General features: G+C 41.0%; 4 protein-coding genes and 4 long non-coding RNA genes across 8 annotated transcripts; 2 read left to right on the top strand and 6 right to left on the bottom strand.

Moving 5' to 3' along the window:
• Window positions 1-2,737: 2,737 nt before the first annotated feature.
• On the bottom strand, window positions 2,738-4,986 carry LOC124349900 (extensin-like). Its single transcript, XM_046800832.1, has 2 exons — window positions 4,828-4,986; window positions 2,738-4,697 (listed from the first exon to the last, which is right to left on the bottom strand). Exon 2 carries the CDS (start codon window positions 4,670-4,672, stop codon window positions 3,770-3,772), a length of 903 nt encoding a protein of 300 aa, XP_046656788.1. The 5' UTR covers window positions 4,673-4,697; window positions 4,828-4,986; the 3' UTR covers window positions 2,738-3,769.
• Window positions 4,987-7,018: 2,032 nt separating this feature from the next.
• On the bottom strand, window positions 7,019-10,607 carry LOC124350398. Its single transcript, XR_006920893.1, has 2 exons — window positions 8,869-10,607; window positions 7,019-8,782 (listed from the first exon to the last, which is right to left on the bottom strand). It is a non-coding gene; the product is annotated as an uncharacterized LOC124350398 (long non-coding RNA).
• Window positions 10,608-10,648: 41 nt separating this feature from the next.
• LOC124350506 lies at window positions 10,649-12,530 on the bottom strand. Its single transcript, XR_006921039.1, has 2 exons — window positions 11,413-12,530; window positions 10,649-11,314 (listed from the first exon to the last, which is right to left on the bottom strand). It is a non-coding gene; the product is annotated as an uncharacterized LOC124350506 (long non-coding RNA).
• A 2,974-nt stretch (window positions 12,531-15,504) lies between these two features.
• Window positions 15,505-17,136, top strand: LOC124349918. Its single transcript, XM_046800852.1, has 4 exons — window positions 15,505-15,649; window positions 15,742-16,033; window positions 16,121-16,300; window positions 16,444-17,136. The coding sequence occupies exons 2-4, from the start codon at window positions 15,757-15,759 to the stop codon at window positions 16,821-16,823; spliced, it is 837 nt and encodes a 278-aa protein (XP_046656808.1). The 5' UTR covers window positions 15,505-15,649; window positions 15,742-15,756; the 3' UTR covers window positions 16,824-17,136.
• Window positions 17,137-17,176: 40 nt separating this feature from the next.
• Window positions 17,177-20,734, bottom strand: LOC124349723 (eukaryotic initiation factor 4A-I-like). The gene is made up of 9 exons (XM_046800531.1): window positions 20,627-20,734; window positions 20,138-20,273; window positions 19,806-20,072; window positions 19,586-19,742; window positions 19,407-19,516; window positions 19,211-19,342; window positions 18,829-19,148; window positions 18,574-18,764; window positions 17,177-17,425 (listed from the first exon to the last, which is right to left on the bottom strand). Exons 1-8 carry the CDS (start codon window positions 20,647-20,649, stop codon window positions 18,620-18,622), a joined length of 1,290 nt encoding a protein of 429 aa, XP_046656487.1. The 5' UTR covers window positions 20,650-20,734; the 3' UTR covers window positions 17,177-17,425; window positions 18,574-18,619.
• A 748-nt stretch (window positions 20,735-21,482) lies between these two features.
• On the top strand, window positions 21,483-22,386 carry LOC124350395. The gene is made up of 2 exons (XR_006920889.1): window positions 21,483-22,105; window positions 22,160-22,386. It is a non-coding gene; the product is annotated as an uncharacterized LOC124350395 (long non-coding RNA).
• LOC124350481 lies at window positions 21,727-22,547 on the bottom strand. Its single transcript, XR_006921007.1, has 2 exons — window positions 22,320-22,547; window positions 21,727-22,213 (listed from the first exon to the last, which is right to left on the bottom strand). It is a non-coding gene; the product is annotated as an uncharacterized LOC124350481 (long non-coding RNA).
• A 145-nt stretch (window positions 22,548-22,692) lies between these two features.
• Window positions 22,693-23,527, bottom strand: LOC124350119 (protein mago nashi homolog). The gene is made up of 4 exons (XM_046801138.1): window positions 23,347-23,527; window positions 23,212-23,270; window positions 22,960-23,153; window positions 22,693-22,900 (listed from the first exon to the last, which is right to left on the bottom strand). Exons 1-4 carry the CDS (start codon window positions 23,435-23,437, stop codon window positions 22,801-22,803), a joined length of 444 nt encoding a protein of 147 aa, XP_046657094.1. The 5' UTR covers window positions 23,438-23,527; the 3' UTR covers window positions 22,693-22,800.
• Between the last annotated feature and the right edge of the window lie 801 nt (window positions 23,528-24,328).

Genomic DNA, 24,328 nt, shown 5'->3' with positions numbered 1-24,328 from the left:
TTGTTTGGTTGAAAGAAAAAAAAATAAGTGGGCCAACTGTGGATGTGCTGCTGGCCGTGTGTGCATGTCTATACACTTATATGGCCAGCAAAAGAAGAAGAAGAAGAACCTACCTGGTGTAGTAGTAGTGCCGTTATATAGTCGCTGGCCATCGGTTGGGAATTTTATTTCTTTTCCTGCTGATGATGATGCCCAAAGGCTCGGCTCGCGCTATACGTGACCCATAATATCATCCAAAAAATTGAATAACATTTTTTTGGATATTAACCAACGTACTATATAAAATAGCTAAACTTTGGGTTCGACCAGCAGACGATATAAAAATAAAACCCCATCGGCTACATATCTATACCCGCCGGAAGCTTAAAATATAATAGGCGAACTAGTAGATTTAGACTCTATATATTTCTTCCAACTAAAAAAAAATATTATGCAAATGCAAATTTGATTGACAAAAAAATAGCCGTTGCGTTCGCGCTCACAACTCAAAAAATTTAAAAAAAAATGGCCGCCGCGTGTGTTGTCTTTCCACTCCTCTTTTTCACCCCGCTGGCTATTTGGCACGGTAACCAGGAACTAACACACATTTTGGACTTTGGTTAGGTAGGTAGACACAAAAGGCGCATCTCTCTTCTATCGTCCAACAGACAATTTGGATTTGTCCGATGACGTCATTATATTGGCAGGTCAAATGAAACAAATCGATCGAATTATAGTAATGTGTGAACGTGTAATAATTGATCGATGAATAAATTAACATTTGGGTCTCTCGTTATGCATATAATACTGGTAAATTGGCGTGAAATACGAAAATGTTGCGAATTTTATATCGTCTGCTGTTGTTGCTGGTAGCTTTGAATGGCCTGCAAGACGTTGGCGGCCAGCTGGGCCATTTCCGTCGGTGGTCCGCCGCCGACTGGATTGAGCGCTCGCAAGAATTCCGAGCGGCCCTTGCCGATGGCCAGCGGCGCCAACAAAATGCCACCGCCTAGAACGATGAGCAAAACCGTCGAAGCGATGGCCAGCAGTTTGATTTTCAAAAAGATTTTCTCTTTGCTTTCCGGCTTCTTGTGAACTCCTGTCTGATGGTAGCCGGACGGCGGTTCGCCGTAATGGCCTTTGTAATCCTCGTCACCACCACCACCACCACCGCTGACGCCCTTGTGGAAAATCAAATCCCAAATTTCGTCTTCCAGCTCCTTTTTCTTGTCGAAGAAATGGGCGAAAAATTCCAGCAGGTGATCCTTGTCTTTGCCTTTGCCCGGCTTCTTGCTGGGCGGTGGTGCTGGGTAGTAGCCGTACTCCTTTTTCTGCGGCCGCTGATGCTGGGACTGGTGGTAGGCCGACGGATCGTAGTACTGCTGCTCGTACTTTTTATTCCGGCTGTACGGATTGGCATGACCCGCCCAGTCCGGTGGCGTTGGGCCGCCAGCAGGAGATTCCAGCGATCCATCGTGTTGGTCGCTCATTGGCGAGTAGACGGAATGGACGTTAGACGTCCGGCTGATGAGTTCGTCCTCATCGGCAATCACTTGACTGGAGGAGAATAAAATTAAAAATGACACGACTAAACTCATCGACCAGGTGCGGATGAAAACGATTCCCATTTTGGGACGATCCGGCGGAACTGAAGTGTCCAACCCATTCGTCCAGTCCTTTTATCTCGTCTGTCATTTTTCCACCATCATATCATCGACGCATTTTGATGATGGTTGACACTGGATTTATCAGTCCTTTTAAAAGACGCCGTGGGAATTAATTGCAATTGGGGGGTCATTAAATCGTATAGTAATACATATCCCGGCCGGCAGCAGCAGCAGACGTGACTTGTGTGCACAATTCGACCACAGACAGTCCGGCGAAATATATAACAGAATGATGCTGGACACGCCCGGCTGAACAAATACACACGTACGGGACTTTACGTGGAAAATATAATCATAAAACATCGTTTTGAAAAAAGAGATATATTAACATATTCTAACGTATATATATATAAATCGAAACGGGCTAAATTGGCAATGCGATCCGTTAGGTTTTAACTCTCAAATAAATTCCAGTTTTCTAACACTCCTGGTCTACAGCCTCCAGTAAAATAACCGTCGGACGATTGAATAAACTAAAAAGATGATCCATCAAAAAAAGAGTTGATAATTTATCCTTTCGGGGGGCTAGCTAGCTGCTGGTAATGTTGAAAAATTACACCGACGTAATCAGTTTTTGAGCACGTCTCTGTTATTATTATTCAAAGTTATATAATCAGAATTGGCTGATTTTTTTATTCAGTTCCACGCTAGAGCTATAAGAAAATATTTTTCCAGGCTGTTGTTGTTCGTGTGTGTGTCAGTTCACACAGAATTTTTTCTCGTTCCTCCTTTTGTGGGTGTTGTGTGTAACTGTACATTCGTTATTTCTTACAACCCAAATAAAAATGGACGACAACACAAGCGGAGACATTCGCCGGTGCGAACTTGTCGACCTGAATTGTTTCGTTTTTATTTTATTCTATTTTTTTGTTACGTGGCCCTTTTATTTCTTTAGCTGTTTGTAATTACGGGACTCTTGGCAAAACTGGTTATTTCACCTCCAGTTGTATGACATTTATACATTTTCCTCGTTTAACACATTTATCGCAACTATTTTTCTTAAAATATAATTTCTTTTGTTTTTGGTTTTTTTAAAGATATACCGGACATCCGTTGAATCGAATCAATGAAAAATACAAGATTATTTGAGATATTTTTTGAAGAGATTGTTGTGGTGTGTATTATTTGGTCGCACAATGTACATATTTTTGTGTGTTGAGGGAATTGTTGTTGCTGCGAGACAACAACAAACAAGGGGAAATAATTAAAACAATTTCAGGGTTGCAGACTACAACGAATAAATAGACAAAAAAAAAAGGAGGAAGGGTTTTTTTCTTGTTGTGAAGTGTGTGGGTAGGCTAGTTTTTTGTTTTTCAGAAGAGGAGGATGCCAAGGAAATAAATTATTAATTGTTTTTAATTTAAAACAAAAAAAAAAGCTGCAAAAAAAATTGGAGGGAGGAAGATCCGACACACACAGTTACACACACAATCACGCACACACACACAGAGAGAGAGGCGGGAATAGCGTTGAAAAAGTTTCAGACAAAAAAAAAATTGTTTTTCAAATAAATTAAAAAATTCCCCTTTGTTAAATTTTGGGTTTCTTTTTCGGACCGGCCGAAATTTTTAGAAAAATTGAATTTCCCCCCAATTTTTTTTTTCAAATTTTTCGATTCGTTGTGAAATTCGTGTGTGTGCGCGTTTTTGTTTGAGCAATCGAAAAAAAAAAATTGTTCATTTGGTGTCGGTGCGTTGGCGATTAAACCAAAAAATCGCCAACCAAAAAAAAAAGGAAATTTTGAAGTTTCTCTTTTTTCTATAAATTAAAAATTGGTGACTTTCCGATCAAATGGGGTTTGGGGGGATGTAATATCAAAAGAGAGGGGGGGAGGAAAAAAAAATCCCGCGTAATACTCCCGGCTCCCCCCCAGTGTCAAGAATTTTAATTTGTAAAAAATTTTAAGAAATTTTTTGTGTTTTTAGGAGGGGGAGAGAGACTAAGACGATAATTTTTTTTTTGTAACGATACGTACTGGAATTTAAATTAAGAAAAAAAAAATTGGGTGAAAAATTGTTGGGGAGGGGGAGGAAAAAAAATCCATCGTGATCCCGTCCGTCCATCACCCGCATTTCTTCTCATCTTTTCTTCAAGAAGAAAAGATTCGAAATGAATTCAATTTTTTATTGCTGGTTGGGCTTGTAGCTGTCGACGAGGTTGATGACGTATTCAGCCAGGACGTTGAGGTTGTCGCGGGACAAGTACTCGGACTCCCAGAGGCTGCTGAAGGAGCGTTTGCCGACTCCTAGACCGATGATGGGCAACGAGAGGAAGGCTCCTACACCGACCAGGGCGGCTGTGATGGCGGCAACTCCGAAGCTCTTGACCGACGAGACTCCACCGTCCTTTCCGTAGTACTCTGGCAGACGAAGGCTGGGCAGACTGGGCATTTTGGGCAACTTGGGCAGCTTGAGCTTGACCTTGGAATCCTTGACGGGGTAGTAGTAGTAGTAGTAGCCCTGGTGGCCGGGGGTCGAGTAGGAAGGAGCTGGGGCCGGCTGGTCGTAAGAAGGAGCAGCGGCGGGCGAGTAGGATGGAGGAGCCTGTGGGTATTGGGGAGCAGCATCGTAAGATGGTGCTGGGACACTGTAGGCGGGCTGGGCCGGTTGCTCGTAGGCAGGAGGAGCCGGGGCGTATTGTTGAGGAGCAGCGTCGTAGGATGGCTGAGACTCGTAGGCCTGAGGAGCCGGTTGGGAGTACTGGATAGGAGCTGGAGCGGCGTGATGCTCGTGATGGTCGTGGTGGTGATGGTGGGCGCCGTCACGGGACTGGGCTACAGCCTGGGGCTGAGCCGGACGGGCGTAGTAGACTTTAGGAGCCGGATCGTTGGATCTCGACGTTTTACCGGGTTTGCTGGATTCGACAGGAGCCGAAGCGGCGGCTTCCGGTTCGGCGGCCGAGTTTTCAACAGCAGCCGGTTCGGCCACCAAGGCGGCAGCGGTGGCGACGGGCTGTGCCTCGACCACCTTCGTCTCTTCGGCCAGAGCAGCGCAGGCCAGCGCCAAAACGATGAGTGCGAGTCTCATTTTCTTGTGAATTTTTCTCAACTTCCTGATTTGATTTTAAAATTGAAATGAATGAATGAATGAATGAATGAATGAATGAATGAATGAAATTGTTCAAATGATTTTTTAGAAAAAAAAGTTAATTTTCGATTGCAGATTAAAATGGGAAGACTCACGATTCAAGATCCAAAAAATAGGAGAACTGAATAAACCAAGTTCTGTGTCTTGTTGCACTTGTCGACGGAGGAGCTGTGGAAACCAGGAGCCACTTGTTGTTGTGTGAAGATTCACGGAAGAACTGAAGATGCTCCTGTCGACGGCCCTGCTTTTATGCCCGAAATTTCCTCACCACCAGACTTACCTACCTACCTGTGTGTACTGTGTGGTAGAAAAAGATGACGTCGAAAAAGCCAATGGAAACTGGGAGAGAGAGAAACAGCCGGATGGGTAGGAGGTGCTGGGCTGTTGGCTGGGATGGCTGGCCTGGCTGGGCTGGTGCACCAACCACAGACCACCGAAACCCCAAAAAAGTGGGGCTAGCTGTTTTCTTCTTCTTCTTTTAGATGAAACAAGAAGAAGAAGAAGGTTTTTTTCTTATGTGGGACACATGCCTTCCAGCCCCCCCACCACCCACCCTCCCCCCCTCCGCCCGACACACAGGTTAGTTCAGGTAAGAAGTTGCTGGTCTGCCAGGAGGCACAACTCCTCCCATATACGAGACACTGATTTTCTCCATTTGGCCGCTGGCGGAATTCACCGTTATATCCTCCTGTTCAAAAAGTATACGTGCGCCGAGGATTCTTCTTCTTCTTGTGTTCGACCATTTTTGGTCGGTTGGTGGGGGGGAACATACGTCCAGGTAACATATCAAATGTATAAGAAGAAGAAATTGGGTACATTTGGTTGTACCGTATATGCTGGGGTGCCATGTCGACACAGAAAGAAAATAGAAATTTTGGTTTCATCAAATGGATGTCAATGTCGGAATCATTAGGAATGTGTGTGTGTACGTACGGAAGCAGGTCAATTCATCTTCTCAGCTTTCACCGCCCAACTGCGTCATCCGGAATGGGGAAGTTTACATATGAGCGGCAACCTGATTTTTCTTCTTCTTCTTCTTCCGTCTTTCCAATTACATTTAATTTTACCTTGGCCTACTAATGAAATTAAAATTTTATTTTTTTTTTTTTTGGGGGGGGGGGGATATTATTATTATGGGAATAAAATTTGGCTGGCTGTTCAATAGACCTTGAAATTATTTACTATACGTTAAATAAACTACATGACGGAAATCTTATATAAAATAAACTCGATGGATATTATTATTATTACTATTTTTGCGGAATAAAGAAAAAAAGTTACATCATCAAATCGTATTAGGAGAGCTAAATGGCTGGCTGGTAAGATTGGAATGTCTATAGTGCTGAGCAGCAGGTGGACTGGACAACAACAGAGGCTGGCCATCGGCCGGTCGGTCGCCGTTCCCGCAATAATATCCGCTGATGGCGATGCTGTTGCTGCTGCTGCTGCAACCCGCCGGACCGTGCAATAAGTCAAGGTCAACACCGAAAAACGCCATAATCTTCCCGAAAAAATAAATAAAAGACATTTATTGGCTAATGCTAAAAAAGGGGGGTGACCTGTCGCCCAATAAATATTTAAAAAAAAACTGCGCATCACATAGCCTCCAGCCTTTTTAATTTTAAATATTTTAAATGTTATGAATCGATAATACAAGGCCCGTCCGAATAATATCGCGATTGATTTATTTCCGGGACTGAGAGAAAAATCAGGGTTCGGTCGTGACATTTTGCCAAGTTTTTCTTTATTTTCTTTATTTTATTTTTGGGTTGGAATATCAGAAACAAAAATACTGGAAATTAAGGTCCCATCCCTTTTTGGGTTTTTGTTGGAATTTCACCTGGATTCCGTCACATACCGTCGAGAATTTTGAGAACAATTCAAAAAGGAAATGACTGCGGCTGTTTGACAAGTTCGTTAACATAAGATTACGTATAAGCGGTTGGTTGAAGAAGAAGAGGTGATGACAGAGACTCATTAATATCCGATTAGCGATAGAATTCTACAGCACAGGAAAAAAAAAATAGAAAAATCCCGGATCACTTCCGGGAGTGAAACTAACGTCATTCATTTCTGAGTTTCGCCTTCTGTCAGTCGCAGCTTTATTTCCTGGCAGCTACTATTTTTTTAAGTCGTTATTGTATAGTCTCTTTTGTTCACTTTTCAGAGAGGTTATTCACCATTTTCTTTTTTCTTTCTTTTTTGTTGTCCAAAAATTTGCCACCGCGATTGAGGTAAACAAACGAGCAAATATCCCGGCCATTTTTATTTTGTTGAAAAAAGAACAAAAATTTACGTCTGTCTGTCTGCCTGTGTGTGTGTGTGTGGGAGATATATGGGAAGGGGATGAATTCCGTCGTGGAATTCGTCTGGACAATGACCTCGACATTATGTCACTTCCGCCATACATGGCGAAACACCTGTTTCACCAATCATTTCCTTATTCATTTTCGTCGTTGTTTTTTCAAAATTGACTTTCGTCATTTTTTGGGAGGAGGATCTTTCAAATAAATAAAAATAAAATTTGAGGTCACAAAATCTACACAAACATTTATTTCCCCGGCGGAACCAATGGCCGAAATTTTGGTTGGAAAAAAAGATTACCAACGAACGAACGAAACGAAAAAAAAGGGGGACGACGGATGACGTCAAATGTTGTTCATCTTTAAACGCAAAAAAAAAAGTGTTACTCGGTTATGTGTGCGAGTATCCACAATTTATTTGAAAAAAGGCCCAGGTCCGACTTTTCCTTTCGACCCACAACGGAGCTCTCACCTGTTGCGTGTTCCGAATGTTCCAATTTTTATTTTATTTTATTTTTTTCGTTCTAAAAGAAATGACCGTACGGAATGTGCTGTAGCGGTTGTTTGTCCAGGTGAAAAGTACGGTCTGATTTTTTTCCCTTTAAATTGATCTCTTTAAAAAAAAAAGAAAGAAAATAACGAGCAGCTAAAGAATGATTATAGATTTATTTCCGAGCAAAACGTTTCCGCTTCCCATTAAAAAAAGTAAATTTCTCCAAAAAAAAAAAAACAATTTTTAACTATAAATAGAATTTTTGTTTTTCAGCCCCCCGAGGCAAATGTGATTTACGAGCTAATTGAATCGAAATAATAATTATTTTTCTTGATTCAGAAAAAAAAAATTCCAATTTAGGGCGCGCACCTGTTGCCTGTGTGTTACAGATGAAAATTGATGGTCAATTTTTTCTTCTTCTTCTTCTTTATCTTTTTTCGCCATGTAATATAATAAAAGAAGCGCATTCTTTCCAGACTGTGAAAATATTTTTTTTCGCGGTTAAGAATAAAAAAAGCTCAAAAATAAAAATTGACCACGATTCACCGTACATACCTGGGCCCAAGTGAACGGTGAGTGTAGGTTTTTTTTTCTTAGCCAGAGATATGAAATATAGCGGTTCATTTGCTGGGGGGAAAAAATGTACATAATACATACACATCTATCGCTCTGCTGCTGCTGCTACTGCCATTTTACCTGTGTGTTATATATTTACAGCGGTGGATCGCCAGTTAGTCGACTTACATTCACGTTAGTTTTTTTTTCTTTACCCAATGGACACACACGTTTGTTTGCTCATCATCACATCTCTCAGCTTCCATATGACTATACTATTAAGACCAGCTGTTGTTGTTGTATCGGACGCCAAACGACACGGTCTGCTTCTTTTCTATTTTCCAATCTCCCCCCTCCCCCCCCCCCCCAAAAAAAAGGTTTGACGTCACGAAGAAGAAGAAAATGTTGTCCGGCGTGACAGACAATGCGCCAAACAACAGCAAGAAATGGACAGGCGAAATCCAGGGCGGCTGCACAGTTGCACACGGTGTCAGCTTTCTCGCGGATCTCCTGGTCGGCTCAAAAAAGTGGAGAGACGACGCAGATGAATGTTGAGGAGAGAAGGATGGAACTGGGTTAACGTGTGTTACAATAATGGTAGCAGCAGCAGCAGTTGTTGTTCACCTTCTTCTTCTTTCTAACAAGAACCGGACGAACCGGAGCTGATGGCCACTCGGTTGTTCACACAAAAGTTTTTGGCTCGTATTTTTAATTTCTAAAAGAAAAAGAACAACAACAACCTGAATGAACATTCGTTTGATAGAAAGAAAAGAAAGAAAATTCACGTCAGGTGAGATGCCTCCGGGGGGGAATTGCATTCTTTTTTTTTCCAGGCCAGACATTCGTCGTCCCCCTGTGTGTGTGTGGCAGCTTTGTGATGCCATTGATTGCTGCCATTTCGATGACTTTTCAAATCAAACACAAAAACAACTGTCAATAAATAAGGAAAAACAACCAGTCAAAAAAATGTCAAGGTTTCGTTTTGGTGAGCTAGTTAATATACTTTGAATTATTTGACACGGACTCTCTGAATGGACGTGTGACGAACTCACGAAGAACTTTTTTCTGTTCTTTTTCTTTTTTTTATTTATTCAGACAGGAAGGGCAAAGCACCGGCGCCTGACCTAATTTCATCAGATTTTTTCTTTTTCATTTTTTTCTTGTTTGTCGAATTTGGTTGGGTTCGACCACGAACCGCATCGATTCGATTCTAGAGGACTTGAAGGAAATATGCCAATAATATCTATTGTTCAGATATGTGTATCTCTCTACATTTCGCGGTCGGTGGTCGGGGCTTTCTCTAAAACTATAATAACTATCCGTGCAATGATTGGACGTAATGACCTACACCGTACACACATAACACTGAAAAAAATAAAAAGAAAAGAACAGAAAAACGGACATGATTTTTTGTGGGGATTTTTTGGCGTTACGGAAGTGGCGGAGGGGAAGTGGCGGTTTATTTTCCACAAAAACGAAAAAATAAAAATATAAAAATTGGCCCACCCTGAAGGCGTGAAGGTAAAAAAAAATATAAAATTTTGTTTTTCTAATTTCTAAACTGTTTTCGTCATTGGAAAGAAATTCGAGTTGAAACATTCCCGATTTAGACTGTAAAAATAAAAAAAGGCAACGGTACAAAGACGAAAAAGTTCTGTCAAATAAAGTCAGGGAAGAAAGAAGAAGAAAAAAACCCACGACAAAACAAAAGTTCAAACCCGAGGAAAAAAATAAGGAAAAGAAGACGAAGACGACCGACATTCGATTCGATTGTTCGTCGTTCGGGGTCCTCGGCTCCGAGGGAAAACGAACTTTGAACCGACACGGCATATCAGAGACCCTTGCGGTGTTGCACCGTTCGTTTTTATATATTTTCGTTTCTTTTTGTTATCTCTCCTCACGGATGAAAGAACAGTCCCGACCCCCCTCGTCCGACCCCATCGACCTACACACAAAAGTTTTCTTACTCACGTCACTAAACAAAATAAAAACGTGAATCGTCTTCTCCCGCATTTTTTCAGCGCTCAACAGTGGCGCCATCTATCGACCAATTTCTCTACTAAAATTGAATTTTCGCATTTGTCGTCCGCTAGATGGCGGAAATAATAAATGGCTCCTAATAGCTACTGACATCTAGCGGTCAGCCGAAAACTACAAGATTTCAAAAAATAAGAAAGGAAAAGTGGAGAGGTTAAAATAAAAAAGGAAGAAGAAGAAAAAAAAAAGAGAAACGTGAATAATTAAAATAAAATCTTCATTAGCGCCACTGGTGAATCACGAAGTGAAGATTCCGGAAAAAGCCAGGAGAAAGCTCCCCACCTCCCCTCCAAAAAGATAAAAATCTGAATTAAAACTCGCAGAAAATTGCTATTATTGCGACCATAAGGGAGAAAGGGAGGCGGGAAAGACCCGTGTCACTCAACCGAACAAAAGTGAGAATGAAACCAAGCGCAGAGAGAGTGTGTGTGTGTGAGTTCACGACATTAGCAAACAGCAGCAGCTGCTGCTCCAGGCCGAGAACGAACCGCAACAATAAAAAAAATAGGAAAATATGTTTCGTTTTTCTTGTTGTTGTTGTTGGGAAGAATAAAAATAAATGACGTACCGCAATAATGAATCGATAGCTTAATGGAATGCTGCTTTGAAAAAAGAAGACTCTCACTTGTGCGTAATTGCTGGCCGTGTGAAAATAACACGACGAGAAAGAAAAAGAAAAATCAGCGCGCAAAACATCAGCCTCAGAGAAGAGCATTGCGCATCAGAGATTTATTTTTTTTTTCTCTTCTTTCAAGCAAATTCTTGGCTCCCGTTCCCACTGCGCATTTTCGACCTTTTGGGTCGTTGGTGGTCCAACCCCTCCAAGCAACTTTCTAATCATTCTCCGAGGTGCATTTTCAACCAATTCAATTTGTGACTTGATTTAAATTCACGAGATTGAAACCCCTCAAAATCAATCGAATAATCCCCACTCGAATTTCAATGGTGCAATTTCTTATTTTGATCTACTCGATTGATTTCATTGAGATTCTTAATCATCGAAAAATAATTGAGCGCACCCAACAAAATGCGGGTGGTTACGTAAAAGCAAAATATTTCACACCAGGTGAAGAAATCGTAGGTCAATGGAGATGAGGAAGGATCGAGGCGTTGTTAGTCCTTGAAACATTTTTCTTTCGTCACTGGAAAATGTTTCTGCCAAGTCATTCCAGTAACCGGATTAACCCAGCAGCACTCTCCCAATAATAATAATTAAACAAAAAAACGAAATTAAACAAAAGTGGGGGAACTGAATTACTCACATACGATTATTATTTTTAATGCGTTTCTACCGCTTGACGGGCCAAAGAGATCAGAAACACTCACAGAAAAGTCCAGACACTATAACAGACACTTTGACCAGCTCATCAACCTTGAAAGCGAAACCACCAAAAGACAAAGAAAGAAAAAAAGCAGACGGACAGGGCCGTCTTTAGTAGTTAGGGGAGGGTTAAAAAGAAAAAGAATAACTGAACGCTCGCAACACATTTAGAACATTCAAGAAAAAACACTTGACAGGGACTGACAAGCTTCTAACCAGCCCCCATCATCAAGGGCACCAAAAAATAAGCTGAAGCTAAACTTTTTCTTCTCGTTACCTCTGATGGAGTCCAGCTGGAATGTTTCAGGATATATTTATTCCTCTCGAGTTTTTTTAGTTTTTTCCGAAGAAGGAGGTGAAGGTCGCATCCAGCCCGGCCATACCGTCGATGGCCGTCGTGAGATTTTTATATTATTATATAAATAATATATTTTTTGGTTTCCCCCCTCTCGTGTTTAATCTAAACGCCGGCAGCAGACAATGCCCTCACGTTTCCTCATCGCCATCAATAAAATAAAATAAAAATCCAGAAAGAAAGAAATAAAATAAAATGAAATTTCATCCGTCATCCGTCTGTGAGCAGAGCCCTGGCCAACAATCCGTTTCTGAATTATTCTGTGGCATTGGCCAATTTTCGTATTTTTTTGTCAGCCAGACTCATTATGCAATGCAAATGGAATCAAATTGTGGGGGAGGAGGGATGTCGAAATATGGATCACTTGACGTGTTACACATATTTTATGTGCGGCCTCAAACGAGAGTGCGCCATCAACAACGGGCCCAGTGGTGTGTGTGTGTGCACCTGCAACACACGGTGGGAGAGACATCCACGACCGAGGGCGCATTAGGCTCAAGGTTATTTCATCTTTTTTCTGCTGCTGCTGCTGCCCAGCAATAATTCCAAGTATTTTAGCTCGACGAACAATTCTGGCTGGGTGCATATCGCCACCGGCCACAAACGCAATAATAGCCTGTCCCTTTCTTTTCTTGTTATGCATAATTAGCACGTGATTAACACACGCAAGTGGGGGATAAAAGAGCCCCCCCCCCACCCGCCTCCCAAATTGCGGATGAGGGATGAAAAATAAATCGGCCGGAGAAAAAAAAAAAAAAAAAAAAACTTTCGATTTTTTGTTTTTTTGTCCAAAATAAAATAAAAATAAATATTTGTTTTAACCCTTGCGGAATAGAATCCCCCCCATCAAATCGTAAAAATGAAAATATCAAGAGTGAAAGCGCCGAGGTACAACGGCGGGTGGAAGGTCGCCAAGATAGATACCATACCAGCACTCACGCTCCAGGAATGTCTCTCACTGGGTTCCTCTTCCTCACCGTCCAATAAAATACCATTAGGCCTACATGGCAACAACAACAACCACAACAACAACAAATCCTGAAGTAAAAAGAAAAAAGGGAAAATTTATACGAGAGATGCGCGCGCGCAAGAGTTGGCGAGTGGGAATAAGACTTTTTTGTGGGGCTCCGGCGGGGCCGACTGGATGGCGCCCGGATCGTCTTCTCGTGAGTGTGTGTGTGTGCGCGGGAATCTCTCGGCACGGCCCGGCACACTCTCACCTGGGTCATTATCGGGCGCCAAGACGTCGTCAACTTATATACGTTGTGTACCCTCACAAGTGGCAGAAGAATTTCGGTTTTTTTTTCTTCTTTTAGTAAAAGAAGGAAAGAGAAACAGAAATAAAAAGGGGCCACGTGATGGATTGATGCGAAACTGCTAATCAACACTTTCACGTCGAGTGAGAACAATTCTTTTGTGGAAAACAAAACAACAACAAAAAAAAGGGTTTTGTTTAGAGCCACAAATTTATTTTTGAAAAAAATTATTCATCATCATCCAATAATCTTCTCTCGGGATAGTCGTCGATAGAAAATTTATTTTAATCTAAACGAAAAGGAGAGGAGGCCCCCCGATACTTTCGCGACTGGCATAGAGTCAGATCACGTGTTATTTCGCTAGCAGATTGTTGTTGTTGTTTGTTGTTGCGAATTGGCCAACGAGTTTCATCATTGCCTCATCGATGCCAAGGCGATTTTGAGTGCGCAAGAAAAGTTGTTTTAATTCTATTTAGAAAACGGACGGAAAACCAAGTCGAGCGGCAAACGAGCCTGCGTAAAACCCGGTGAACCAACCGTTTATTGTGTGCGTTGCTGAACCGTATTTACCCACCACCTTCAAATTAAAAGCGGGAATTACCACAAATTACGAAATTTCATTTGTCAAAAATAATAATAAAAGCAATTAAATCACATTGGCCAAAATGTCTGGCGAAAAAATATAAAATATAAAATTCCGCACAATTGCGCGGTTGTAAACAAATAAAGAAAATCGCCACAATTGGCGTTTACTTTTACGACGTGTTTACCAATGCAGAAATTACGACTTTATGGATTTCAAAACAAAAGCGAAAGTCTCCAGCTCAAAAACATCGATGAATGAAACCGGAATTATATCATCCGTCGCGACAAGAAATAAATACCCAAAAAAGACAAAAAGACACAAAAATTCCCAAACTTTCGCCAAGTGTCCATCAAAAAAATATCCTAGGAGACAAAAATTCCCACAGTCAGTGGATCTGGATGGCATATCCACCTCTCTACAAGTCTCGACACATTTCCTATTCAAAGTGACGAAACAATGTCTCTATTTTACACCGTCAACGACACATCATTTGACAGAGTGAAAGAGAGAAACATGTCGCCTTAGCTTTCCCATCATCATCAAAGAGAAAAGAGAAAGAAGAATTGGGGGGAACGAAAAAATAAAATAAAAATCCTATCGTCGGGTTTTGTCTGTGTGTGTGTGTGTGTGAGAGAGAGGGAGAAGAGAGAACTGTGGAATGTGCCACATCAATAGAAATGTAAATGTCTCTCCATCTTTCTATCAGAGATGCATTTTTTTATTATTATTATTATCATACGCTAGCGATTTCAAGGTCGGGAAAAAACAAAAATACGTCAGCATCCATCAGGGGGCCCTTCTCTCTCTCTCTCTCGGAGATCCGGGTTGTTGCATCTAATTTATACGGAAGCCATCACACACACACACTCGGCACGCTAGTATTTATTACACTAGAGCTTATTTTATCTATGTGTGTGTGTGTGTAGATATATACTATGCGCACAATCCACAAAGGTACACACCAAAGAAGAAGAAAAAGAAAAATAAGAAAAATACCAAAAGAAAAAAAAAACTTGTACGTGTGTGCTCTTGGCACAGAAATGTCTCATCTCCATCACTCGGGGGATCCAAGAAAAGTGAAAGTTTCAGTGTCTTTTTTTTCTTCTTCCCTTCCCAAAAACATCCAGCGTGTGTACACTATACCAAAGAGAGGACATGCACGAGCTGTGCTGCTGCTGGATACCGAAAAGATAAAAAAAGAGCAAAGGGGTTGAAAGAAGAAGAACTTTTTTCCATCAAATCGTGTGGAGAAAGAAGGCGATGGATAGATAGCATAGGCTGGCTGCCAATCGACTTGTGTGACTTTCCCTTCTCTCTCGTGATGATGATGAGCCTCGTCACGACGCTGGCCGCCGCCATCAGAGAAAGAAAAGAACCCCAAAAATTCAGATAAGAAAAAAAAATATACCGAAACTAACCTTCTTCTTAAACTGTAGTCCATTTCTTTAGCTAAATTCATTCCAGCCAGTTTATATAAGGCCGGATAACCTTCTGGGTTTTCGCTGGAAATCAGGAAAAAGGTTGCCACCTCCAAACTTCACGGTCAACGATTCGCAAAAGTGGGCGATGATGAATAATCAAAGGTCGTGAAAAAATGGAAAATGGTGACGACGATGGAAAAACTCTCTCGGTCGCATCTTCTTCTTCTGGACGTGAGCTGGAAGAACTTGGATATTTTTTCGTTGAAGAGCCCAGCCGACCTTGTACTAGAGCCGATAGGAAGGACGCGAAAGCTGAAAAAGAACAAACCGATTGGAATAAGTAAGTTCCGGCTCACTCTTCTTCTTCTTCTTCTTTCGTTTCTCTCTGTCTCCCCCCCCTCTCCCCCCCTTTACTCACGAAACAAACCAAATGTTGTGTAGAGGAGAGAGGGAGTAAGTAAGAGAGAGAGGAGGAGGAGGGTCTGACTAAGGGACCGGGTTATATAAGAGGCTGGCGGCAGGTAGTAGCAGCAGTTGGATAGAACCAACAGTAGTGGAAACAACACAACCACCAAAGTCACTCTCTCAAAGTAAGTCTCCAGCTAACACCACCACCACCACCAGATTGTTTCATTTTGATACTAAAGTTATGAATTACTTACTTAATTTCAATCGAAAATAGGATATATACATCAAGATGATCCGCCAATTGTTACTCGTCGCTCTGGCCGTCACTCTGGTGACAGGTCGCCCGGACAAACTGGACGCCGAGCTCAAAGCCGCCATGGAAGCCAAAGCTTTTATGGAAGCCAAAGCGGCGATGGAAGCTAAGGCCGTCATGGAGAGCAAAGCGGCCATGGAAGCCAAAGCGGCCATGGGTAAAAGCACCGAGCAAGTGTCCGGCAAGGGAGGCAGTGACATCAACGATGGCGGAAGATTGCTGTCGCTACCGGAAGCCGACGCTTGCGTTCAAAGTAATTTTGCCCACCTTAAAAAAAAAAAAATTATTAAAAAGTTAAAATGACTCAAATTGATCATTTCTCTTTTACCGAAAAAAAAAGGACCCAAACACTGGGAGCGCAACGGACACTGGTACTTTTTGAGCACCAACGTCAGCACCTACGCGGATATCAAGAGCGATTGGCTGGACGCCCGCAACCTGTGTCGTAAACACTGCATGGACGCCATCAGCATCGAGACGGTGGAGGAGAACGATATGGTGCTCGACATCCTCGAGAAACGTAAGGAGAAATCCGCTCATTTCTTGTCCTCTTTTCCCTTCTTATCTATGGCACCTGTCACAAATAAGAATTAAAATAATAAAAAAAGAAAACTACTGGTCAATAATGAAATTTGGGTTGGCTAATCGGGGGAAAAAAAATAGAGAAACTTCCCTACGTCTGGACGAGTGGTCGCCTCTGCAATTTCAAGGGCTGCGATCGCGAGGACTTGCAGCCAGTCTTGATCAACGGATGGTTCTGGTCCGGCTCCGGCGTCAAATTGGCCAAAACCAACGAGACTCCCGCCGGTTGGGGCTACCAGCCGTGGAGCGCCACTGGCCACTTCAAGCGAGCTCAACCAGACAACGCCGAATTCGAAATTAACGAGACCAAAGAATCTTGCCTGGGCGTCCTCAACAATGTCTACAAGGACGGCATCAAGTGGCACGATATCGGCTGCTACCACACCAAGGCCGTCATCTGCGAAGATTCACCACCTCTCCTCCAGTACATTGCCGCAACCAATCCTAACATCAAATTGTAAAAATTATTTCAAATACATTCTGGAGAAAAAACAAGAACAAAGATAAAAGTTAAAAAAAGAAAAAAAGAACCTTAATGTTTCCGGTCCGATAAACACCTCCTGGAACTCTCCCTACAACCAATGTGTGTCGAAAGACATTAAAACAAACAAACAAACAAACTATGTTGACGTTATTTTGTATGCTCCTCCATCAAGCGTAATTATTTAACCTACTAAAAAACAAAAATGACCTTGCGTATTCGTACAATCAAAACACTCCACACACTCTGTCGTTATTTTTTTCAATACATTCGTCCACTCTTTTAAAAATCAATTTTCTTCGTTGAATTTTCTCAAATAAATTCCGACACATATTGAACGGCCATGACTGTATTAGGAGCAACAGAGTCAGAGGTACTGATGTTGTGAATTAACTCTAAAGATGTTGTCACATGATTTTCTTCTTTTTTTTTCTCTTCTCGATTAATTCACGAACATAAAAAAAAAAATAAAATGTTTTAAATCATTCCCGGTGGGGTTGGCCGACGACGACGATGCAGTCAGCCTTCACACATCAGCACACTCCGTTTCAATCTGCAAACTCACGATGGGTCATCACGGTCCTTCGATTGCAGCCAAATGAAGAAGACCGCGCAGAATGTAATAAAAAAAAATATGAAAAAGAAAAAAAAAATAATGAATAAGAATCGAAAATGGCGAATTTGGACAAAGTTTGTATTAATAAAAAAGCCAATAAAAAAATGGGGAAGGTGAAATAAAAGGACGACACGGAAAAAGGAAGAGGGAAACACTTCCATCGAATTCGAATTTTTTTTTTGTTTTTACTTTTGAATTTTTCAGAAAAAAAAGAAAAAAAAAAAATTATTTTTTTTGTTTTCATCTTTGATAGAAATGAAGTTGGATAGTTAATAATAGAAGTGGTACACATAAAGACGAAGGGAGTGTCTTATTTTCTTTTCCGCCGACGCCTCTTTCGGATCTGGAACCCTCGGCCCAGCACGCCGATCGATGTGGGTGAGAGAGGGATCCACATCCGTCCGAGCGGACGCTCGAGGGTCGGTCGGATGCAAACCTCCGAACGCATGTTGGTACGACAAGAGGACAAGCAGCAAAAATAGAGCAGCGACAAAAAATACTCTCAGAGATAATTAGAAATAATGTTTTGGTTTTGTGACACGATAGAGATTTGTGACGGAAAGTCAAAGGGTAGGCGCAGGCAATCCAAGGGGGTGGTACAGTGACGACCCCCTTCGGCCGAGGGCTTCCCAAACTTCCTATCGACCCTTTGAATGCTCGATGTTTTAGCATAAACTTATTGAAATTACTCGAGAACAAGAAAAAAAAATTGTGGGTAATTACGATTATAAAATGGAAGGTATCAATTCGCTACTAGGGTGGAAATAATGAGTCTAAGTTTGGTAAGTGTGAGGAACAAAAAAGAAAAATGAATGCCGATTATACGACTTCTTGATTATTGGTAGAAATAAAGAAAAACAAAAAGAAAAAAAAAAACTTCCGTCTACTTTGAAAATGGCTCGCCGGGACCTTGTTAAGGTCTTGGTTGAAAGCCTTTTCAAATCTTCAATAGCTCGCGTTTTTGTTTGTTTGGGGGGTATAGAGGAGAGAGTGATAGAGAGTGCGCCAACAACAGCAGCAGCACAAACTTTTTTGTTTTCAATTATCGTCTAGTCGTTTTGCAAAAAGAATCGTTTTCCGAGATTTAGCCGGTGCAGTTTTCCGAAATACTCACAGGCCAAGATGCACAAGGGCAAACAAATCGTCTCTTTCTGTTTGTTTTAGATGAGGTCGGCCACGTTCATGGGCATAGCCTCAATCGTAGTATTGTAGTACTGTTCAATGTCGCGAAGCACGCGCCAATCCTCCTCTGTCACGAAGTTAATGGCCACACCTTTGCGACCAAATCGTCCACCACGACCAATTCTAAAGAGAAAAACAATTTCCATTATATCAAATACAATTTCGCATCGAGCAAACCTCATTATACCTGTGGATGTAGTTTTCACGATGGTTGGGCAAATCGTAGTTGATCACGAGGGAAACCTGCTGGACGTCAATACCACGAGCCAGGAGATCAGTGGTGATCAAGACGCGGGAAGAACCAGATCGGAACTCGCGCATAATAACGTCACGCTCCTTCTGCTCCATCTCACCGTGCATGGCAGAAACGGTGAAATCCCTCTCGTGCATCTTCTCGGTAAGCCAGTCGACTTTCCTGCGAGTGTTGCAGAAGATGACGGCCTGAGTAATACTCAGCGTATCGTACAAGTCGCACAACGTGTCCAACTTCCACTCTTCACGTTCAACCTAATCAACACTCGGTGTCACTTTGAGCTCATGAAAAATAAAAAAGACAGTAATCCCATTACCTGGACGTAGAACTGCTTGATACCTTCAAGCGTAAGTTCCTCCTTCTTGACGAGAATTCGGATGGGGTTGCGCATGAAGTGATTCGTTACTTCCATGACATCAGCCGGCATCGTGGCCGAAAGCAGAATGACCTATGATAAATTGGTCGAAATTGATATACTCTTATACGAATTAAAACTCGCCATTTTCACTCACCTGCACTTCAGCGGGCAAATTCTTGAAAACATCATAAATCTGATCCTTGAAACCACGAGACAACATTTCATCGGCTTCATCCAACACGAAGACTTTGATGCAATTCGTCTCTGAATATTTGTGAAACGATTTTCAATGAACAAATGCACACAATGAAGAAGATGGTATCGTGGACTTACTCAATGCTCGTCGGTTGATCATGTCGAAGACACGACCTGGAGTTCCAACGACGACGTGGACACCTTGTGACAGTTTGCGAAGATCCTCACGAACATTGGTTCCACCAATGCAAGCGTGGCATTGCGCATCCATGTAGTCACCAAGAGCCAAAACGACCTGAGTTGTTGAAATCATATTTAAAATTCAAGTTCTCTCAACCCATAACCACTTGACTCATACCTTCTGAATCTGCTGGGCCAACTCACGAGTGGGAGCCAACACGAGCGCCTGACATTCATTGGCATCGATGTCAATCTGCTGCAACAACGAGATGGCGAAAGTCGCCGTTTTACCGGTACCAGACTGGGCTTGAGCAATAACATCATGGCCCATAATACAGGGCAAGATGGCACGCTGCTGAATGGCAGAGGGACGCTCAAAACCATAAGCATAGATACCACGCAACAGCTTTTCCTTCAGCTTCATCTCATCGAAGTTGTCCACAATCTGTAAAAAAAAAGTAATGTTTCATGTTATGATGCTACTTGAGATTCTGGTGTCCTTGAACTCACTTTATCCCAGTTGGACTCAATGACACCGTCAGGGTCCATGCCTGGTGGGCCATCATAGTTTCCACGGTCCTCAGCCTCTCCTTCAGGACGTTCTTCAGTCCCATTCTTGGGAGCCTTCCCGCTCCAATTCTCTTCCCTGAAACAGACATTTCAGAATGAGTTAACTTGCAAATGTGGAAGACCAAAGAATGTTCTATGAAACCACATGATTACAACTATCACAATGAATATTACTACAGGACACAATAAAATAACTCAATATTAATTCAGTTAAAGCATTTGGCAAAAAATGAATCAACCCCACGCCGCCATGATGTACCAGCCGGGGCACTCGTGACAAAATCCCAAATTTTAACGTTTAACTCTCAAAGAATGACAGATCTAATAAATCCCAGAGTAACAGCACTAATTAAAGCGACTAAAGACGTATCTTTGGAAACTTAAACCGACACGAAAAAGACAAATAAACCACGAAATCGGCAGCAGTACCTGTTATCGTTCGAGTATGACATGTTTCAACAGACAGCCAAAAAAACGTAAAGGCAGAACGATCCGCAAAACGGAAGCAAAGGAATGGAAACCTAGGGTAGGCAATTTCTTTTGCAACACACCTACCCTAAACACATATTGCTCAGGTTGAACTTGACAAGTTTATTTTACTTAACTTTTTTTTAAAGAAAGTGAATTAAACTTGGTTCCATTACTAAATGATTTGGAAATCATAAAATTTAAAATTTAAGGTCAAATTGTATCTATTTCGGTTAGTTATTAACATTTTCAGTGTAGGCAGGGGAGAGAGAATAGGACATTTAAATAGCGTGGGATGTGATGTGTCATTGACATTGACTCATTTCATTAACGGTTCGGAAAATATTGGAGGAAATAATTCAGTTGAAAGTATTGCAAAATATATTGGAAAAAGTAGGCCAGTTAGTTTTATTTACGCATTTACAAGAAATGCAAATGCCATAAGCGAGTATCGCCAGGTCTCGTGCATTTGTTGCTTAAAATCGATCTTTCCTATTCGAAAGGACGTTTAACCGGTTTTTTAATCATATTCATTCTACATTTTAGCGAGGTCCCGTAATGTAGATATCTCGAACAAGATAGCTCATGAAAAATCTATAAACAACGGCTTTCATCCTCCAGGGTTTCTATTGATAACCGTCAAAACTATTGACACCTAGAATTTCCACTATTGACAGAATATCCGCTTGGTGGCGCTACTTGGAGTGACCCATAAATATGACATCGATTTTCATTCCGATGTCTTGGCCTTTTATTACTATACAGAAGCATGAAAAGCAAGGAAGCAACCTACAGTCTGGAGAAAAGTTCAGAGCTTTTTGGGACAGCTAGTAGTTCAAAAGTATGACCACAGATGGCGTGAATAACATAAACAAAATCAAGGAAAAGCAAGGAAGCAACCTAGAGTCTGGAGAACATTTCAGAGCTTTTTTTGACAGATAGTACTTCTTTTTTTGCCAGATAGCAACTAGCAAGTGAATTAACTCAGACACAAATTCAATTTACGTTAAAAGTTTATTCATCGGATGACCATAGAAAGTGAATTAACTCAAGACACAAAATTAATTAACGTGACAAGTTTATTCATCACAACGATAAATTGTAGGCTTCATCACGGGTTGAACATTTCATTCATCAGAAGACGAATCGGACACCACAGAAGAGCTGGTGACACCAAAGAGATTGTCAAGCGTTGTAATACTATTAGCTAAGCAATCGTGCTCTTTGAGAAAGGATTCAAGTTCCACAAATTTCTTTTGTCTAACCAGAGTCATAATCATTCCGGCGTGAATTCTTGCATTAGGGAAAGCAAGAGCATTTGAAGCAATTATTTGCATATTACTTCGAACAGAGCAGTTCTCGAAGATGATGTGCAAAGCGTATTACAATCATTTGAAAACCTATTCACTGAAGAAGGATGGAAACAACTAATGACAAACAGTAAAAATAATCTTATCACTAATTTAAAAAGATACTATTCAAATTTATCACTAGTTCATGAACAAAATCAAACAACACTGGAATACATCTGTCCAACTTGCCGCAAACCTGAAGGCACCAAAAAAGAACCTTGGATTTTCTGTGAGTCATGCCAATTGTGGCATCACTACAGCTGTCAAGCCATTAAAAAACAAACACAATCAAGCAATTATACCTGTACAATCTGTCGAAAGTCGAAATAAACAATTGATTCAGGTTAAACTGAAATCCTTCAACGAAGGGAAAAAAAAACAAATCTGTAACTAACATATCACAATGCCAAAGCACTCTCGTGCACATTCATGTTTTTGCCGTCAGTCACTCAAGCAGCGCCACCAAGCGGATAGGTTGTCAATAGCCTAAAAAAAAACCTAATTGACAACAGAAAGTGGTGTCAATATCATCGACCATTGATAACATTACACACCCAAATTAACACCCTTCTGTTGTCAAAAATCAGTATCCTTCATTTTTCATTTTTGTCTGATTATAAAAAGAATACACATTCATGAATACACGACAATTTGTCAAGTTTGAGTAAAACTAAATTCTTCAAGAAATCCTTTTTTATTACTTGGACAAAAAACAATCATACACCATATGGGATAGTTTGATGGAAAATTGACATTTGACAATACACATCACAGTCAAAATCTTTAAATAGGTTTGATCTTGAAGTGGAGACCAATGAGAGAGAACACGAGACACTTCAAATCCTGGACCAGATAGTAAAATGCACGTAATCCATCAGCATCTCTGTAAAATATTAAGGGAAATTAAACTAATTTACTGGTTTCAAAATAATATAGATTTACTTTGATTGATTGACATCTACAAGGGAGCCAATCTTTGATGTTGAGAATGAAATGTGTTCATCTCCCATGACAATTTCAAGCTCTTGTCTTCCAACACGATCAGGAGTTGGCCACAGGGAATCATCTTCTTGAAGAATTTCAGAGTCTTCGATAACTCGTTTCAACTCATTCAAAACACTTTGATGAACATATGCCTAAAGAAAGAAATCAAATGTTGCTGATCATGATAAACTTATATCTTGTTGAAATTACCTCTTTTCTGATCATGGTGTCATTTTTGTAATTAGAATTATTGGCGTATCTCAGTTTGCCTAAAAAGAAATTAGGACAACCCAGTATTTAGTGAAAGGTGAATGTGTGACATTAAATAACATGATATTTAGTTACCATCAGGCCTAAATTCAAACTCGAGAAACTCGTGGCCGAATTTTCCCTTGTGCCCAACATAATATCGTAAATAAAACTCGCTTTTCGGCATTTTGTGTAATAAATTACGATTTGTAAATTTCAGTGAAACAACCCACGCTACTCGCTTGTGTTCTACTGCTGGTTACCCCCTCTCCAAAACAAGCCGAAACATTCATCCCTAAACACATTTTACAATGTCGTTCGCTTTGCAGTGTACAAAATCATGGTGGTTTTAACCGGTTTTTAACTCAAATTTAATAAATATACTTGGTAATTTGACGATTTGACTAATTTACCGAATAAATTTCATCGACGAATTCAAGTTTAGACAAGTTATTTAGTTTGCAAATTTACCGCCCAGGCGCTCTGTCGCATTTTCAAACCAGGAATCTATCCAAACCGTAATCTCGAGCACAATGCTGAGTTTTAAAATGGAAAAAAAGAGTTGATAGTTATTTTCAATCAACTTCACACTAATTGAATAATATGCGCAAATATATAAACTATGATTTAAGTTCAGTACGAATGTTAAAAAGAAAAAACCTAATAAGAGGTGAAAGAAAAAGAAGGAAAAAACAGCCCTGCGTAAGTTATGATTCCCATGGCAGGTTATATAAAGCCCAAGTCAACGCCAACAGATAGTAAGACTGCTTAGTAGTTTTGGTTTACAAAAGTTTTCAGCAGATATTTCGAGATGGGTCTTTTATTGGAAATCGTTGTGATTTGGGTTTGGGTGAAATATTTTACCGAAAAATCTTCTCCTAGTACCGAAAATCAGCATTCATCAGCTGAATACCCAAACAGCGTCGATGTTGAACCGGAAGTTTGTCAAGATACCAGACAGCGGCTCACAGTGGATTCGAAAATGCTAACAACAACCAGCATTCCCGATGAGCAATTCCAAACAGAGGAGAATGGCAAGTTGAAAAGAGACAATCAACGTTTGGCAAATCAAGTTATC

The sequence above is a fragment of the Daphnia pulicaria genome, chromosome 7 (assembly GCF_021234035.1).
Source record: "Daphnia pulicaria isolate SC F1-1A chromosome 7, SC_F0-13Bv2, whole genome shotgun sequence".
Classification (NCBI taxonomy): Eukaryota; Metazoa; Arthropoda; class Branchiopoda; order Diplostraca; family Daphniidae; genus Daphnia; species Daphnia pulicaria.
Note: the sequence above shows the minus strand (reverse complement) of the source record. Positions and strands in the feature narration are given on the sequence as shown.

Coding starts and splice junctions, on each gene's coding strand:
- LOC124349900 (XM_046800832.1), bottom strand. CDS start 4,672: ATGAGACTCGCACTCATCGTTTTGGCGCTGGCCTGCGCTGCTCTGGCC.
- LOC124349918 (XM_046800852.1), top strand. CDS start 15,757: ATGATCCGCCAATTGTTACTCGTCGCTCTGGCCGTCACTCTGGTGACA. Junction 16,034..16,120: donor AGCCGACGCTTGCGTTCAAA/GTAATTTTGCCC, acceptor CGAAAAAAAAAG/GACCCAAACACTGGGAGCGC. Junction 16,301..16,443: donor GCTCGACATCCTCGAGAAAC/GTAAGGAGAAAT, acceptor GAAAAAAAATAG/AGAAACTTCCCTACGTCTGG.
- LOC124349723 (XM_046800531.1), bottom strand. CDS start 20,649: ATGTCATACTCGAACGATAACAG. Junction 19,343..19,406: donor ATTTGCCCGCTGAAGTGCAG/GTGAGTGAAAAT, acceptor AATTTATCATAG/GTCATTCTGCTTTCGGCCAC. Junction 18,765..18,828: donor CGTGAAAACTACATCCACAG/GTATAATGAGGT, acceptor TTTTCTCTTTAG/AATTGGTCGTGGTGGACGAT.
- LOC124350119 (XM_046801138.1), bottom strand. CDS start 23,437: ATGCCGAAAAGCGAGTTTTATTTACGATATTATGTTGGGCACAAGGGA. Junction 23,154..23,211: donor ACACCATGATCAGAAAAGAG/GTAATTTCAACA, acceptor TTCTTTCTTTAG/GCATATGTTCATCAAAGTGT. Junction 22,901..22,959: donor GTAGATGTCAATCAATCAAA/GTAAATCTATAT, acceptor AATATTTTACAG/AGATGCTGATGGATTACGTG.